This window comes from Pseudophryne corroboree, chromosome 3 (assembly GCF_028390025.1).
Source record: "Pseudophryne corroboree isolate aPseCor3 chromosome 3, aPseCor3.hap2, whole genome shotgun sequence".
NCBI classification, from domain to species: domain Eukaryota; kingdom Metazoa; phylum Chordata; class Amphibia; order Anura; family Myobatrachidae; genus Pseudophryne; species Pseudophryne corroboree.
In genome coordinates this window covers 741660601-741678009 of record NC_086446.1, presented here as the reverse complement: position 1 = coordinate 741678009, position 17409 = coordinate 741660601, and the positions used below count along the sequence as shown (strand labels likewise).

The following is a 17409-nucleotide window of genomic DNA, read 5'->3' as shown; positions in this document are numbered from 1 at the left end:
ATGAGAGTACGTAAAGTGCGTGCTGACGTTTTCTGTTCTCACAAAACGTAAACTTCTGTTAGTTTAATAATGACCTGTACAAACAAATACTTGATTTTACATTATTTTTGCAATCTACAGATTGACTAAAAGAGTGGGTTGATTTATTTAATGATATAGGATTTTTCTATACCTACCTGTTCTCAACGTCCTATAAGGATTTTCTTAAGATGTTAAAATGTGCTTTGTTTGATGTTCAGGCATATGATGGTACGGCAATGTTTCTACCCCAAGGTTATGTGTAGTATCCAAAGCAGGTAACACCTAATGACGAGTCACTAGAGCACCTGTTTTATGTCACAGAAATGTTATACATAGATAGTATGAGAATACATATTTCTTGCTGATTATGATGTTACTGCTACATAAGTCAGAGGTATTGCAGTACTGTATGCCCAGAGCCTGGTCAGCATCGGTTGCTGGTCCTTACCGTCCTCATAGTTTTTCAGATAGTTGTCAGGCCCAGGTCCTCTCTTTGCCGGGTTCTTGATGTTCTGAAACTGTAAGAAATCTGTTCTTCTGCCACCAAACCTCAGGAAAGCAGGGGCCAGACCTCGGGCAAGAGTCACAAGCCTTTTAGAACTGGGGAAACAAGAAATTACATTCTATGAAAAAAAGAGAACTCAGAGATCTAACTACGCTATAGCTAACAGCTCATATTGGGCCTGATTCAGTGGTGGCCTCAAATCCCGTTGCGACTGCGATCCCATACCCAGTAATTCTGCAAAAATATGCTAATGTTGTAAGCGCTGGGATTTTTACTGAGACTCCCATTGGAGGTGCCTTAAATTTGCCGCTTGCGTACAGAGATGCATCATTGGATGCACATGGGTGACACCTTTGATCATCTGAGCTCAGTGTCTGTAGGAAGTAAGCCGCTTGAGCCATTTTGCAGTAACTGCGTACAAAGATTCAGTCACAGGCTGAGACATGCCCCTGAAATGATGGCAGCACGCCTGTGTTTGATTAGCTAGCCCCCCTCCCCATTCCCTGTTACCTCCCAAAAATACTCCTGGACTGCCAATCACTCTACATATAAATCCTCACTGTGACCCTTGTCGATAAACCATCGGGACGCATGCACAGTGCAAAAAATCACTGCAATCCACCTTTGAATCAGGACCATTAGCACAGAGGGCCTGACTCAGTGGGGGACACGATGCTGATGTTTGTGGATTAAAGTGATTTTCTCTTGTACTGCACGTGTCTGAGTCGCACTGTAGATGCGTCCTGATGGATTACCAATGGCAGCTGAAGTGAGGACTTGTACGCAGAGTGACTGACAGTCAGTGAGCAGTTGTGGGCGGTAACGGAAGGGGGTTTGTAGATTCAAACGCTGGCATGTTGCAACCGTTCCGAGGGCGTGTCTCAGCCTGCAACTGCAACTCAGCGCGTATAGTTACAGGCTTATTACTTCCAAAAGACATTCTAAGCAACCATAGTATTACTCAGATTATCGATGGTTTGACCAATGTGCGCCCATTGGTGCATCTCTGTATGGAAGGGGCAAATTTGAGACACAGCCGGTGAGCATCTTGGTACAAATCCAAGTGGCTGCGATATCAGCATATTTTCGCAGAACTCCTGTGTATGGGATCACAGTTGCGGGGGGATTTGTTCCCTCCACTGAATCAGACACAGAGCAACAAATTCAGTTAGAAAATAATCTAATCGTTCTTTATTTGACTCTATATAGAAATCGATGTTCTATGTAGCCTTAGACTGTTACACAATCTGGACTGTAATGATTGTTCTTAGGTTGGCCTAGGCAGCTGTAGTTTCCTGTGCAAGATAATTTTTTTACATACGAATACCCCTGTACAAGATCTATTTTAATACAAGCGAGACCCCTGTAAATCTATATCTATATATATATATATATATATATACTGTATATATATATATATATATATATATATATATATATATACTGTATATATATATATTATTTTTTATTATTATTATTATTAGGAACTAAAATGTATTTGATTGACTCTAGTCATTTTTAATATCTACATCTCATTTTCATGCCGCTCTTTCCAAGTTTATACATGCGGCTTCTCACACAGAACATGACTTGAATGAATATGTAGCTCCTGGTTCCCTCACCGAAGAATTGATATTGGTACAAGTTATGGAGCGTGGGTTAAAAGCGAATTGTTTATAAGTAATTATTTGTGAGAATGCAGACCATTTAAGAAAGCAAGTGTCATCAGTGTGTTTATGGCAAGTCTAGTTTGATAAATTCCTAAAGAGATTATGTTAATTGCTGTATCTGTTACAAAAAAAGTTGCACTTAGAGAAACAAAAATCTGTGTAAGATTACATAACTGATATTACTGAGAGCAATGGTGCTAAGGAATTTTTATGGCTCATGCCTTAAAACGGGACATTAATCATGACAATAATTGTTTATGCAACATATACAGTAGTACAATAAAACAGATATACATAAATGAAGAGATAACAGACAAATATGATTAACAAGCTTTAAATTCACACAAACCAGCTGGCATTTAGGTCCTTATCTAGGACCTTTATCCCAACAACATAGCCAAATACCCTATATAATATAATACTGTATATAATAACCATTGTAAACACATTTATGCAAAGGATAACTGTGCTCAACTTAAGCAACTAAAATCGTTTCTCAACATCAAGCATTCACCTGCGACACCTGTAACATTACACGCAGCTGCGTAATCAGGAAGGAACAAAGCTGATACTGTATGAGAAATATTTTCAATAAACAGAGGCTGATAAATGTTTCAGGTGTCCAGTAAGTAATTACAGTTTGTAGTCTATTTATTTATTCTTTATTTATTAACAGTTTCTTATATAGCGCAGCAAATTCCTTTGCGCTTTACAACTGGACACAATTTAGAAGACAAAACTGGGTAAAAACAAACAGTCATAGAGGGAGGAGGGCCCTGCTCGCAAGCTTACAATCTATGACTATTGCTAAATTGTGAGTAAGAGAAGGTATGTTATTTATAAATGTAAGCAATTAGGAGATGATACAACAGAGCAATAGTATGCACATTTCTGGAAACATTAGTAAAGCATATTCTGCAAATTATTAATTTAGAAAGGAAATACTAGAGCGGAAAAAGGTACCAAGCGAGGTTGTATATAAAAATAAATAATAAAATAAAATACATCAAGTACTTTTTATCTTTTAATTAATGATATTGACAAATAACACCCAAACACAGTTAGATAGATAGATAGATAGATAGATAGATAGATAGATAGATAGATAGATAGATAGATAGATAGATAGATAGATAGAAAAGTAAGCTTCATCATTTTGAAGGAAATCCTCACAACATGCCAATCGGTTTCATCCGTACTAAATAATGGTTGTTCAGGAACTTAATGAACGCAACTGGGAGCACTGAATGGCATGTTGTGAGGATAGCCTTCAAAATGTTCCCGCAAACATTCTGCTCACAAGTGACGAAGCTCACTTCCCGAAACTGACTACGAATGTGTATCGCTAATGAAGGCCACCATCTGGACAATATTGTATTCAAAACCATTTGAAAATAAACTGTATTCCAAGCACTTTTAGATTATGTACTAAGATTTTGAACAGCATTTACCATTTTTTGCTAACCTTTCAAATCTGAGAGTTTTTTTTTAACTCTCTCTCTCTCTCTCTCTCTCTCTCTCTCTCTCTCTTTATATATAAAATCTTATTTTCATTTAACACAGTACAGTTTAGCATAGTGTTACTAGCGTTAAAATTTGTAGTCATTCTATATAGAAGTGAACCATTGAGACACGGACTACAGAAAAAGCATTATGAAATATTGATACGTTATTTGTGAAAGTGCACCATGAAATAAAACTGACCCAGAACTTTAACACCAAGCACAGAACACTGACAATTGTCAGTTAACTTATTGTCAGTAAATCAAAATTTCACCCATCAGTAAGAAAAAAAAGTCAGGGTCATTAAGTTTAAGACTCAATCGTGTCATGACAGTAATTCACACAAGATTGTTACACTAAGGATTGTCAGATTGGCCATGGTTGTAAATCTCTTGGTTACACATCTAAACCCCCTCTGTTATAGATGCTGCTTCTATTGTCAGTTATAGACTCATCTATATAGACAGGAAAAATGCGCCAAAGGAATGACAGGCTTCAGTACTGTTTTAGAAAACTGATGGTACTTGGAAATAAAATAGGAAATTGTTTTGTTATATAAAAATATCTTAGGAGGTAAAATATAATTTTTTTTAAATGTCTCCAATAGTGAAACATGCAATAACTACTCCATGATGTGTAACATAACATAACACATACTGTAACAACTATCAACTGGCAATAAGTGGCTGAATTAGTGAATGCTGCTGGTTTGCATCTTCTGGTATACATTCCATCACCAGGTATACAAAACTCATATCACTTTTCAGTGATAATATTTAGCAAATTCTATAAACGCTTGACAGATGAAATATACTGCACCCTAGTTAACATCAATATCTTTTCATTTTAGTTAACAGTATTATTGTCATTCTAAAACTGTAAGCATGTATTTCAAAAGACCCATCATTGTATGTGTGTGTGTGTGTGTGTATGTATGTATATATATATATATATATATATAAAATCTACCAGTACAATACTCTTTAATTAAGTAAAGAAGAAAACTTCTTGAGACCGCTAATGTTAGGCTCTGAGACTAGGGTAAAATAGTGATGTATTGCTTTCTATGAATGTGCTCAATGTTTGTGTAGCAACAATGCGCCCAATGATACTACACAAACAGATTTAAGTAATGCAACTGTTCTATTTATCTCATACACACACACACACACACACACACACACACACACACACACACACACACACACACGCACTCATACATGCTTATGTAAAAGATACATGGCTGCCTGAAACAAGATAAACACTTTTGGAGTTTGAATCACAACTTGGATGGAGTGCCATCTTCCGCAACTTATGGTATATATTACGAAACTATATATATATTAGAGATGTGCGGGTTCGGATCTATCCAGATTTACTCGGATCTCAAAACGGCATCTCATTGGCTGTCTAGCCGTCATGTGTTTTGGATAGTTAATAAGAAAAATCTGTGTAAATCTGAACTGGCGCTAATTTGGCATTAAGAACTGAATAAATCCAAACCCCCACAACTCTAACACACACACACACACACACACACACACACACACACACACACACACACACACACACACACACACACACACATATATATATATATATATATATATATATATATATACTGTATATAGCCAATATAGGTGCATGTATTCAAACTTTTAAAAATTGTCACCTGGACTTTAAATATATTATGATGTACAATCATTTTCCAGAAGACATTAATAGTGTTGTAAGGAAGATCTTTACCACTTACTGTACATGTGTTAGACCAGTTGAAATGTACAATCAGGAACCCCCTGAGAGATTCTAAACAGTGATATGTTATGTTAACATTTGGGACACACAGGGTTATTTTATAATAGGCAGGAGTCTTTCTAGAAGTCAAATACCTACTGGGTCACCCCAGACTGAACCATGCATCACAACTGCCATGATGGGCACAACAAAGTCTATTCTGTACTACCAGGGGGTGAGTTAAAAACAACTGGCAATTCATATGACTGATGAGATTGCCATTTGTCACTAAAATAAAATGTTTTATGTATTATTGTTAGTTACTGGATAAAGGGACATTTATCATTTGCACTATTTAGCATATATATATACACACGCACGCACACACACACACACACACACACACATATATATATATGTTTTTTAGATGTAAAATTAAAATTTGCATATATGAAATCATATCATTAATTCTGAAGCGCTAGTGTTACTATGCATGAAATTATAATTGTACATGATTATGTAGGGTAAAACATTATTTGGATCACAGAACTAATTAGCATAAAACAAAAAGAGCAATGTTAAAATGATACTACTGTATAATAAAAAAAAAGTCTAATGTTCAATTAATTTATTTCATATGCAAAAATGCACCTAAATAAAATTCCAAAGTTAACAAACCATCTCCAAAACACAGTCTGGTAACTGGAAAGTAATCTAGCAATTTATGGATCAGGGCAAATGAAAGGATTCTGCTAATACACAGAGAACTGCAGTGCAAGGTCTAGTAATACTGTAGCTGAGTCCACATTTTGTTGTTTGATGTCTGATTTTATGTAACAGGGTAAGTTTAATTATCAAAGTAGCTTTAAACAGGCTTTACAGATCAAAAGTTCTGCAGAAACAATGTGAATGTATTTTGGCTTCTAGTATTTATTTGCAGAGTCAGAGAGAGGGCAGGATTGTGAGTTAGGAGGAGTCTGGAGGGTATGTGGGAGCAAATGGTTCTGTGTCCTGTAGAAAATTCAGCTTATAAATTATCACATATATTGAGCAGCTATGTGGCCAAGATTCTCCCAAAAGGTATGATGTCCCCAAAAATTGCACTAAAAAGCCAGGACGTACAATTGCTGGGTATGTGCAAGCAGAAGGGTTTTTTCTTCAGTCATAACTGATAAATTTCTGAAATGCTTTATACATTGCAAACATGTGCATTTTAATGGAAACCAGTTCTCTTCTCCATTAGAACATGTTTAAAAAAAGGAGGAAAGAAAAAAAAAAAAGACCTTGTGAAATGGTTTAGAAATGGAGTATCAGTTTCATAGCACGACTTGAGCTGTACTATTCGGAGTAGCAGCATTTACTCTCCGTCTGTGGGGCTTACCTTAGAAAGTCCAGCCAGCCATCACGGATGATAGAGGGGTCCAGCTGGACAGAGAGGAAGTTCTCACTGACAGTCCTGATAGGGTTCTTGGTATTGACATCAAGGAGAATCAGTGTCCTTCCTTTCACACCTGGGGACCTGGGCACAGGGAAAGGTCTCCTTTCTCCAATTTGGGGGGAAGAGGAGACATTGTTCATCATGATCATCATGCAGGTAAGCAGCAGGTACACATCTATAGGGTGAGAGCAGGGGAGTGATGGGAGGAACATGTTGATGGCAGTTGTCGCACCGTTATCCTAGCGAGGACACTCACTGGGAAGCTAATTGTTCTTATCTCAAGTGCATGTCAGAGAGCCCTTTTTGCTATGTTTTGGTGCTGCTGGAGGGGAAACCCACGCCCCTGACCAGCCTTCAAGCAGCTTGGGCCAAGAGTCCCAGTAACCCAGCACCGCCCATTTAAGAGATTCATGCTGCAGACTCATCCGCTTCTGCTGCTGAAAGGTAAGGTGGGTGCTTAACCCAGTGCACTCCGGGGCGGACACCGCTACGCAGATGCTGCTGCAGCTGGCGGCGGCGGATACAGTGCAACAAGTCTCACAGCGCAGAGCCTGTACAGGGGGCACTGCCACCCTGATACTCATACCACCGCTGTGCAACATACTGCTACCCTATGTGGACGCTTATACAGTGCTCATTATATTATCTATCTATCTATCTATCTATCTATCTATCTATCTATCTATCTATCTATCTATCTGTATGTATGTGTATATATATATATATATATATATATATATATATATAATGATAGATAGATAGATAGATAGATAGATAGATAGATAGATAGATAGATAGATAGATAGATAGATAGACATACATACACACATTATATATATATAAATACACACACAGACACATATAGATATGAATACACTGTCTATGCACCTGAATAATATATGATATATAAATAAATGTAAGATAATGGATAAATATATGTGAGATAGATATTGGATATATATTAGATTTACAGATAGATTTTATTTAGATTTTTTTGTTACTATACATTTAATTTCATGCTCTTGTCCCTGTGTCCTTAGTCTGTAGCCTTTAATTGTATTGCACAAACTCTGTTGACGCCCTAGGTCATCTATCTATCTATCTATCTATCTATCTATCTATCTATCTATCTATCTATCTATCTATCTTTCTCTGTATATATGTATACATATATGTACATGTATGTATATCTATTTACGTAGATAGATAGATAGATAGATAGATAGATAGATAGATAGATAGATAGATAGATAGATAGATAGATAGATACACACATATAATGAGCGCTACATATATAGTGAATGGGGGAGTGAATATTGAATATTGTCTGACACATTACAGATTACTGTATATTGTATAAAGATTTTATTAACGCAATGTGAAGTACTTAATTTGGTAAATATACTACTATTGCATTGTGTGTGTGCTGTAGCCGATACATGTTTAGACTGTATATATTTTGCAGTCGGCTACTCACTACAAAATAACTTTATTGTCTGTTGACCATTGTGTTACGCATACTGTATATACCTTATAACCAGATACCCTAATAACGGGTGTGGGGGCAAATCCTAGCTAATGTTTGGCCATTTTGTAGTCATCGTAAAATTATTTTTTATTATTTATATTGACTAATATGAGACTAGCCAAATTGTGTTACTTCTAAATGCAGTACACCAAACACCAATGTTTATTATTAATTATGACATATATATATATAAAGAGAGAGAGAAGTAGAAGCTGATCTCATAATATAAAGTGTTGCTTAACTATAGCATGAAAAGTTAAATAACTATGATTTGCTCAAACAGGGATTTCCAAGAAGCCTGCACTGCTAAAGGCTGAAGAGGGGAGCAGTTCAGAACCACTGAATGAAAGATATTCTGCGAGGTTTTATATGTACCTAATCCACCAGTCCTGTGAAGATTATACCCTACTGTACATATAACTTGATCCTACACTGCAAGTACTGTTTCCATATACACACTGTGAAGTATATAACAGCATAATGTAAATATTCTGATGGGCGCTCACCAGTAATTAGATGTAAAACAGTGCCACCCAAGCAGTGTATCCGTATTCTGTATGCAGCTTATACTCAGCTGCAGTCAGTCAGCGCAATATCTGACGCCTCTTAACTTCTCTCTACTGTACAATATTTACAATGTATTATTGATATATGCCAGCCATTAACCATTCTTAATGGGGAGCTAAAAATAGTTTAAAATAATGACATCAAGAACAAGAATTATGTATAATAGCCTGCTGGAACTTCTAATGACGCTTGCCGACGAGTAATACTTAGTATACATATGGATTTTCATTATATAAAGAAATGCACGCATAGTTCATATATTATGATGCGCATTGATAGTACCTATATTTTGAGGTGCAGGCATATACGCATCTTGATAGTCCGTATATTATGAGGTGCAGGCATATGCACGTATTGATAGTCCGTATATTATGAGGTGCAGGCATATGCACGTATTGATAGTCCGTATATTATGAAGTGCAGGCATATGCGCGCATTGGTAGTCCGTATATTATGAGGTGCAGGCATATGCGCGCATTGGTAGTCTGAAGTGCAGGCATATGCGCGCATTGGTAGTCCATATATTATGAGGTGCAGGCATATGGGCATAGTGATAGTCCGTATATTACTAGATGCACGCATATGCGCATAATGTAGTCCATATATTATTTTGTGTCCATATAGGTGCAGAATATACGTTTATAGATTGCCCACTATGAGACACTTCGTTCTATTAAGAGACACTTTGTATTTAATGTAATGTAATATTTTATGTATTCAATTATTTTCGACTGGAAAAAAAGTGTATCGTGTTATTTCCTTATTATTTCCTTATTATTTTGTTTTTAAAATAATAAATAAACATGTCTTTTCCTTTTCTCCTTTGTAACCAGCAAAAAGTATAAAGTTGGATAAATGCAGTGAGTGGAATTTAGAAAACGCAAGTTTATTTTATAAGTAAGTAAAACATGATAAATAAAAACGCAAAACACTGTACATTGGAATCCATGCCATGTCTATGGACTACATATAAAGCAATGCACTAATAATAGACGGGGTACTCTGATGCCAAGCATTACATGGATGGCATCTCTACTGTCTTTTATCACAGCGAATTGTCTAAAATATTTATCACGGCAAAAGCAAAATGCTATCACACCGCTAATATCGGGCGCCTGTTCCATACATGTTATAGATTTCTTTCCAATATTATTTTGTTAAATAATTTCTAGGTGTGTAAACAGAGGAAAAATGAAACTACTAGATAAACGGGGGAATGTTTATTTTCACTGTGAAATAAAATAATAAAACGATAAAGTAACGCCATTATAATGCGAATGACAAACATCATCATCATGTCATAATGCGAATGACACACAGAAACCATCAGCTAACTTCTTTAACATACTAATGACACGTTCCTCTATATAAAAGCATACACCAATACTGCGCTGCAATGCATGCCTTACCAAATAATGCAGGGGATAGAAGTAAATACTGGCTGTGTACTGATTAGAGACAATTATATGAGAGTTATGCGAAAAAATATTCCATGATGTCCAATAGCCATGTACTTTATCAAATGTTAAACACTGTGTGTAAAGTATGGATTTGTCCAGGGGTGACGTGGTGATATAGTAAATGTGAGGCTGGCCTACGTTACAGGTCATTGCAGAGCAGGTCATGCATGCTAAGAACAACTAAAAAAAATGGATATGATTTCACCGCTGGCATTATACAGTATATGAGCGATGTACATGGTTTTTGCGGATAGAAACGCTGAGAACTGTTTAGTGTCTTCATTGAAAAGACACTTAACGATGGCTGAATGTGAAACAGTTATTTAGTACAAAGTAATCATTCAGACCTAGACCAAAGTAACTTTGGGATCTCAGTTTATTGTGGAATTTGGTCAAATAAAAAATCAATAGTGCCACCTGCTGTACAGTGAAGGAAAGAGCAGGACACTGTTACACCTCATTATGCAACAAACAGCGAACATTCCACACAAATAAATAAATAAATATATATATATATATATATATATATATATATTTTCATATTGACGTATTTACAGTTCATATTTACTGTATTTTCAACAAATGCCGAGTTGTGAGTTAGAATATAGAGACATTATAAGAGGAAATGTTGTAAAATGGATATTGCAGCAATGCAATGTGAGAAATGTATCTGATTAGTGCGTGATTCATGTCCACCTCTTACTGTACTTTAGGTTCTTTTTCCAAAGCTACAGCAGTTCTGGCAAGGAAAAGCCATTAGTGGAGCCTCTCCCCAGAAGCCCGGTGGAAGCATAGAATATGTTTCCTTTCCCCCTGTATTTGTCGGCTTCAAAAGGAGACCCCTTACTGGGAATAGTGCCTGGGATAACCACAGCTTGTAGACCTCTAAAACTAGTTTGGCCACTTAACCATCTCACTGCCGTCAATTCTAACCGGTTATTACAGTACCACAGGGAGCAGATATTTGCTTTATTTCTTTGCTTTGCCAATGCCGAGCATCCAAATTGTGTCTCCTCTTTATACCAAAGCCACCCTGATTTGTACAGGATAAAAGTGCTTGTATTAACCAGAAATTGCTATGGCATATACTGTAAGTATACATACAAGCCAAATGTTTCTGACACGATAGGGAACTATTAGTTTATCACTTGCTTTTCATGGCTATTTATGACAATACAAAGTTAATACATAATGTTACCTTAAAAACTAAGGTTGCATTATAAATAAATAACTAAATTCTAAAATAATAACATGCATTTGTTATACAATGTGTAAAATAGTATTTGTGTGCGAAATTTGTCAAAATATTCATAAATTATATTGGCAGTTACTCTGTATCAAACTAAAAATAAAATTTTTGGTATGTAAAAAAAAAAAATTGTTTTGTTTTTATTATTATTATTATTATTTTTGCAAAATGTTTATTCTTATTTAAAGTATATTCTTGCAATCTGCTTTTTCTGCAGCGCAAGTTATCTCTGGGCTAGATTCATATTACTCAATACTGTGCAGTTTTTGAAATGCAAATAGAAGTAGAAATACTATGTATTACAGCTGCTAAAATGTTGCACTGTTTAACAAGCGCAATTTGTTTAAAATATATATAAACTACTACTACAACTACTACTACTACTACTACTACTACTACTACTATTATTACTACTACTACTACTACTACTACTACTGCTATCAAATTTAAAAAAGCTTTTTCATGTTAATACCACACATTTTGTACCCTATTTTGGTGATTTTCTATAGGTGTAAGTCTTCTTCCAGCCTGGAAGTGTTTGCTTCCAATAATGAATCATGCTATGAGGGTGTATTAAACATTTTATTAAAAAAATAATCCCCCCCCCCATTGTCTCCTAACCTGATACAGCAACAAAAGTTATCATATATTCTCCAAGCTGGGCTAACATATATGAATTTAATAAATAAAGTTTAAGATTAATGAAGTGAATGTCTTTGCTAGAAAGATAAGAGAAATAATTATTTATATATATAAAAAATTATATATATAAATCTATACACACACACACACACACACACACACACACACACACACACACACACACACACACACACACACACGCATATATATATATATATATATATATATATATTACAATTTATACAATAGGCAGCAATTGATAATAACAATTTATTGCTTTAACACATACTGTAAATGTGAATACTTTTCAGACAAATGCATAGCAATGCAAGCAACATTGGCTTATATGACCCTTTTCATGCTATATTATAACAACAATTTGCACAGTGTAATATTAATGCATCAAATCAGCCCAAGATTATCTAAAAACCCATTGTTGTCTTAATACAGAATTCCATCCTCTCTGTTGGCTGGGACCCAGATGAACTCTGGTAGACAGCCTTGGGACCAATACTTCACTTCTGATTTCATAATATATTTCTATTAATTTCTTTCCGTTAGCTACAAGCATAGTTTAATAAAAATATAACTGCAAATAAATAAATTACTTAAAACAATATTGAAATATGATTTTTTTTGTTATTGGTAGAAAAGTCTTATAAAAAGAATGGAGAGTAGTAATTTTCTGTCTCACAATCCACAAACTAAAAAACCTTAATTAATACATTATTTATGTAATAAGATTGTGGCTTGATGATTATTTTATGTGTGTTATTTCTAAGCAAATTAAAAGTGATTTCAAAATGATGATGATGTGAATGGCCAAATATTCTCTGTAAAGTGCTGTGGAATATTTGTGCGCTATATAAATAACAGATAATTAATAATAATAATAATAATAATAATTATATCTATTATTCTGCCTTAATACGTTTCATTTAAGTATTGTGACTCGTTTACAATGTACTGAAAATGATCTTCAGTGACTTGCCGATTTCAGTTGCAGATATATGTCTATAAATTGGATAGTGGATTAAACAGTCAATAAATGTATAATCCACAGGAAGAGTTTGCGTGCCTATATGTGTACTCTAAATGAAGTTATGTGTTGTCACATTTTGTATATCGATAGCATTTAGTTTGTATCAATAAACTGTTTTATATACAAATAACATATTATACCCATATAATAGTATTCTGTTGTTCTATACAGTATTCTAGAACTATTGCCTTAAGTTTACAGTAACATAAACTGTATACACATACAGTAACCACACATTAAATAAAGACAGCTTTAAAATGTACCTTATCCATATATGTATTTAATATATCCTCTGGATCGACAAAGATTGAGTCCATCTCATTTCTCGAAAGCTGAACAATGTTTCCTTAAAGTAAATTCCAAGGTATATGATGATTGTAGGAGAGTTCTAGTGGTTATTAATACACAAGCATGGACCTTTGTTTCTGAGACCCCTGCTTGAAAGATCTGGGATATTCCCTCTTGTAATCAGTAATGTCAGTCACAAGATTTGTTTTACTTGCTGCATGAAGGAATATTATTGGCAGGAAATGGGAAGCAAAAGGCTGGGAATAAAAACTCCAGTAAAATCCCAAAATACCAATTTCCTCCGCTTTTCCAAAATGGCTCTATAGGTATTAAAGTGTTTCATATGTCTAGCCCCATAGCTGGCATAGTAAACACTAATATGTGGGATCATGATACTTTGTAACTCACTTCTTCCTACACAAGTGTTATTGTAGAATTCAGGCTCTCTTTTGTTTGCAATGTTTTGTCTAAAAGATACAAAGATGAGGTCATTTTGTGGACACTAATAAAAGTAGAAAATGAAAAGTGTCACAAATAATTGTTGTAACGTATGAAAGAGTTAAATACCAGTTATAGAGTTAATGATAACAACAAATTCAAAGCAAGGTGTGTTGTGCAGGGCAAAGCAATATGTGTGTTAATGTGGAGCTTTCTTGCAGTAGTTATACATAGAAGTTTTAAAAAAAATGTAAATGCAAAAATAGAAGTAATGTGCATCATTGTTTTTGACAAATCATTACATAAGCAGCGTATATGATACTTTTCTCTGCCTGCTTTGTATGGTTTCGTGTTTGTTTTAATGATTTTGTTATAAGCAGGTTTTTACTAACATACACAAAAGGACTTATCTTTAAAAGTAGATGAAGAATGTGGTTATGATTTTTCACGAACAGTACCTCAATATAGGCAATTATACAACTATTTTGTGAATGAAACATACATTTAGCAAAGTATTGGTATGGCTTGATATATATATATATATATATATATATATATATATATATATATATATAAAATTTGTGGCACCATCAGGTAATCTCATTTTACAGAAGCCTGGAGGCCTCCTCTAATCTTATCAGAGAGCAGAGGCAGCAGGGTATCCTATCATTAAAGGATAAGTGCTACCTTAATGAGCTTACTGATGTGATTAGCAGGGATAAACAGATATGTAAAGATCTCTGTCTCCTCTGTAGAATGGTGACTGAAGCTATAGCTTATTTGGAAACATAAAGTCATTCAATGGTACATTTTCCAATCAATGGTACATTTTCCATAAAGGGATTGTAACTATTTTTAGTTTCCGTTTGTACAGTATGTGTGCAGCGATAATATTAAAAGATGATTGTATAAAAGTGTAACATGTACTAGTGACATCATTAGCCAGGATAGCAGTGGTCTTCCTATTTACTAGAAACCTTTCCACTAGATGCATCCACTGATGATCAGTTGCCTGGCAGTGAGTAAGTATAAGTTGCTGACCAGTATGGCTCAGGTAGCAGGTAAAACAAGGGTAAGAGTAGTCAAAGTAGTCAAAATAGCTGGAATAAGCATCACTAAACATGTAAAATGGTCAAGGTGGGATGCAATGTTCAATGGTCAGGAGACAAAGCAAAAGTTGGCCAAGATATTTCAACACAGACAAAAATACCAGGTCAGTATACAGACTCCACAATGGCATTGAGTACTGAAAAAGCAGATACATTAGGAGAGATAGAGCGGAACGTACCAAAGGGAAGAGGGTATTTAGTGAGAGACAGTGAGAGACAGTGTGTCCAACACATTGCAGGACAATAAGGAGGAACCATTCCACCAATGTCTGCAGACGTCTTGTCCTATCAGAGAACAATCTTGTTGTCTGTGGTAAACACAAAGCTGCACGTGTGATCCCCCTCATTCCCCTGAACACGTGATCCCCCTCATTCCCCTGAACATGTGATCCCCCTCATTCCCCCATAGGGAATGATGCAGTTCTGTATACAGCATTAATGAGATTGTATTATAATAAGACTTCACTTTATACTCACTCTTTTCTCGCTCTCATAATAACACTGTTTTTTAAATGTTTACTTAAGGTTACATGTTAATGGCAAATACCATTTCAAGCAATAAAAGTCCTGTGATGATATGGTAATCTTTATAAATATGTTTGAGAATGTTAGAACATTTTATATAAAAAATAATTGGTAACTTCTACAACTAGCTTTATTAGATAAAACCCTCCATGCATTATGTTATTTAGGTGGTAATTCAGATCTGATTGCTGGGCCGCTAACTTTGCTGTCTTGCCTTCAGATAGTCGCCGCCACCAGGGGGGGGTGTATATTCACCGTGCAAGTGTGCGATCAAAAATCCACTGTGTGCAGTCTCTGCGCAGCCCAGGACTTACTCCTACAGTGTGATGAGAACAGGCTGATCGAGGCCGCAGCTGACGTCAGACACCCTCCCTGAAAACGCTTGGGAACGCCTGCGTTTTTCCGGACACTTCCAGTAAACGGTCAGTTACCATCCACAAATGGCCTCTTCCTGTAAATCACCTTGCTACGCCCGTGCGATCGGAATTTTCGCACCATCCTGTCGCTGACCGGCGATGCCCTTTGTTGGTGTCCAACATGCGTGCGCATTGCAGTGCATACGCATGCACAGTTATGACCTGATCGCCCACTGTGCAAAAACTATCAGGTCTGAATCACCCCTATAGATGCATCATATTTGAAGAATTATGGACATTTTAAATTTGCAATTTTTAATCAAGTTTTTCTTCAGCTGATGGAAGTACAACAAATTATATATAAAAAAAACATACACAGAAAGACTAAAAAATCTCAATATGTACAGTTTGGAGCAGAGAAGGGAAGGTAGAAACTGATAGAAACTATAGAATATAATAAGGATTTTACCAAGGGAGAGAGACATTATTCAAATGAAGAGAAGTATTAGAACACGAGGACATGCACTGACACTGGAGGGAGGAGGTTCAGGGGAAATTTGAGGAAAAATGACTTCACAGAAAGGGTAGTGGATAAGTGGAATAGCCTCTCAGCACAGCTGGTAGAGGCTAAGACAGTAGAGCAATTTAAACATGCATGGGACAGACATAAGAACATCCTTATAAAGAAATAAGGATCAAATAAGGTTTGAGGTAAAAATATGGTAAAAAGGGGCAGACTAGATGGGCCAAGTGGTTCTTATCTGCCGCCAAATTCTATGTTTCTATATATACTGTATGAATTATATGACCAGAATATTTATAAACTAGTGTATAGTTATATCTACTGAATACAAATAAAAACAGTTCCCTCCACTTAGTTGATAATTATAAATCTGTATTTATAAATATTAAATAATAAAATATGCGCACTATCAAAATGCCTCATGTGATGATCAAAACAATGAGTATTCTATCACATACATATTTCTTCTCTGATAATATAATTCACCTGGAGGTACATCCAATTTTACCAATAAGCACTGTACATCACTTACTGTAGGTGGCCATAGGCCATCACATATTTAGCTTCAAACTCCCAACTTCTGCATCTTACAATGTGACGGCAGATAAGAACCACTTGGCCCATCTAGTCTGCCCCTTTTTTATCCTTTAGGTAATCTCAACCCTTTTTAAACCTTAGCTTTTTGTAAGGATATTCATATCTCTATTCAGAGTGTCCAAATTTTTTTCTTGCATTGCCATAATCAGAAAAATAAGATTTTACTCACCGGTAAATCTATTTCTCGTAGTCCGTACTGACTGAGGACAGGACC

General features: G+C 35.5%; 1 protein-coding gene across 5 annotated transcripts in view; it reads right to left on the bottom strand.

Annotated features, from left to right (window-relative positions):
* Positions 1 to 17409, bottom strand: part of LOC135056747 (inactive heparanase-2-like) — a 487019-nt gene that overhangs the window by 277410 nt on the left and 192200 nt on the right. For 3 of the 5 annotated variants that reach the window (XM_063962284.1, XM_063962285.1, XM_063962286.1), the window contains exons 1-2: positions 6815 to 7330; positions 470 to 621 (exon numbers count right to left, since the gene is read on the bottom strand). In XM_063962284.1, coding sequence (XP_063818354.1) covers positions 470 to 621; positions 6815 to 7083 — 421 coding nt within the window. In that variant the 5' untranslated portion in view covers positions 7084 to 7330. Of the gene's footprint in view, positions 1 to 469; positions 622 to 6814; positions 7331 to 17409 lie in introns of those variants that run through there. The other 2 variants (XM_063962287.1, XR_010244058.1) reach the window with 2 other exon arrangements.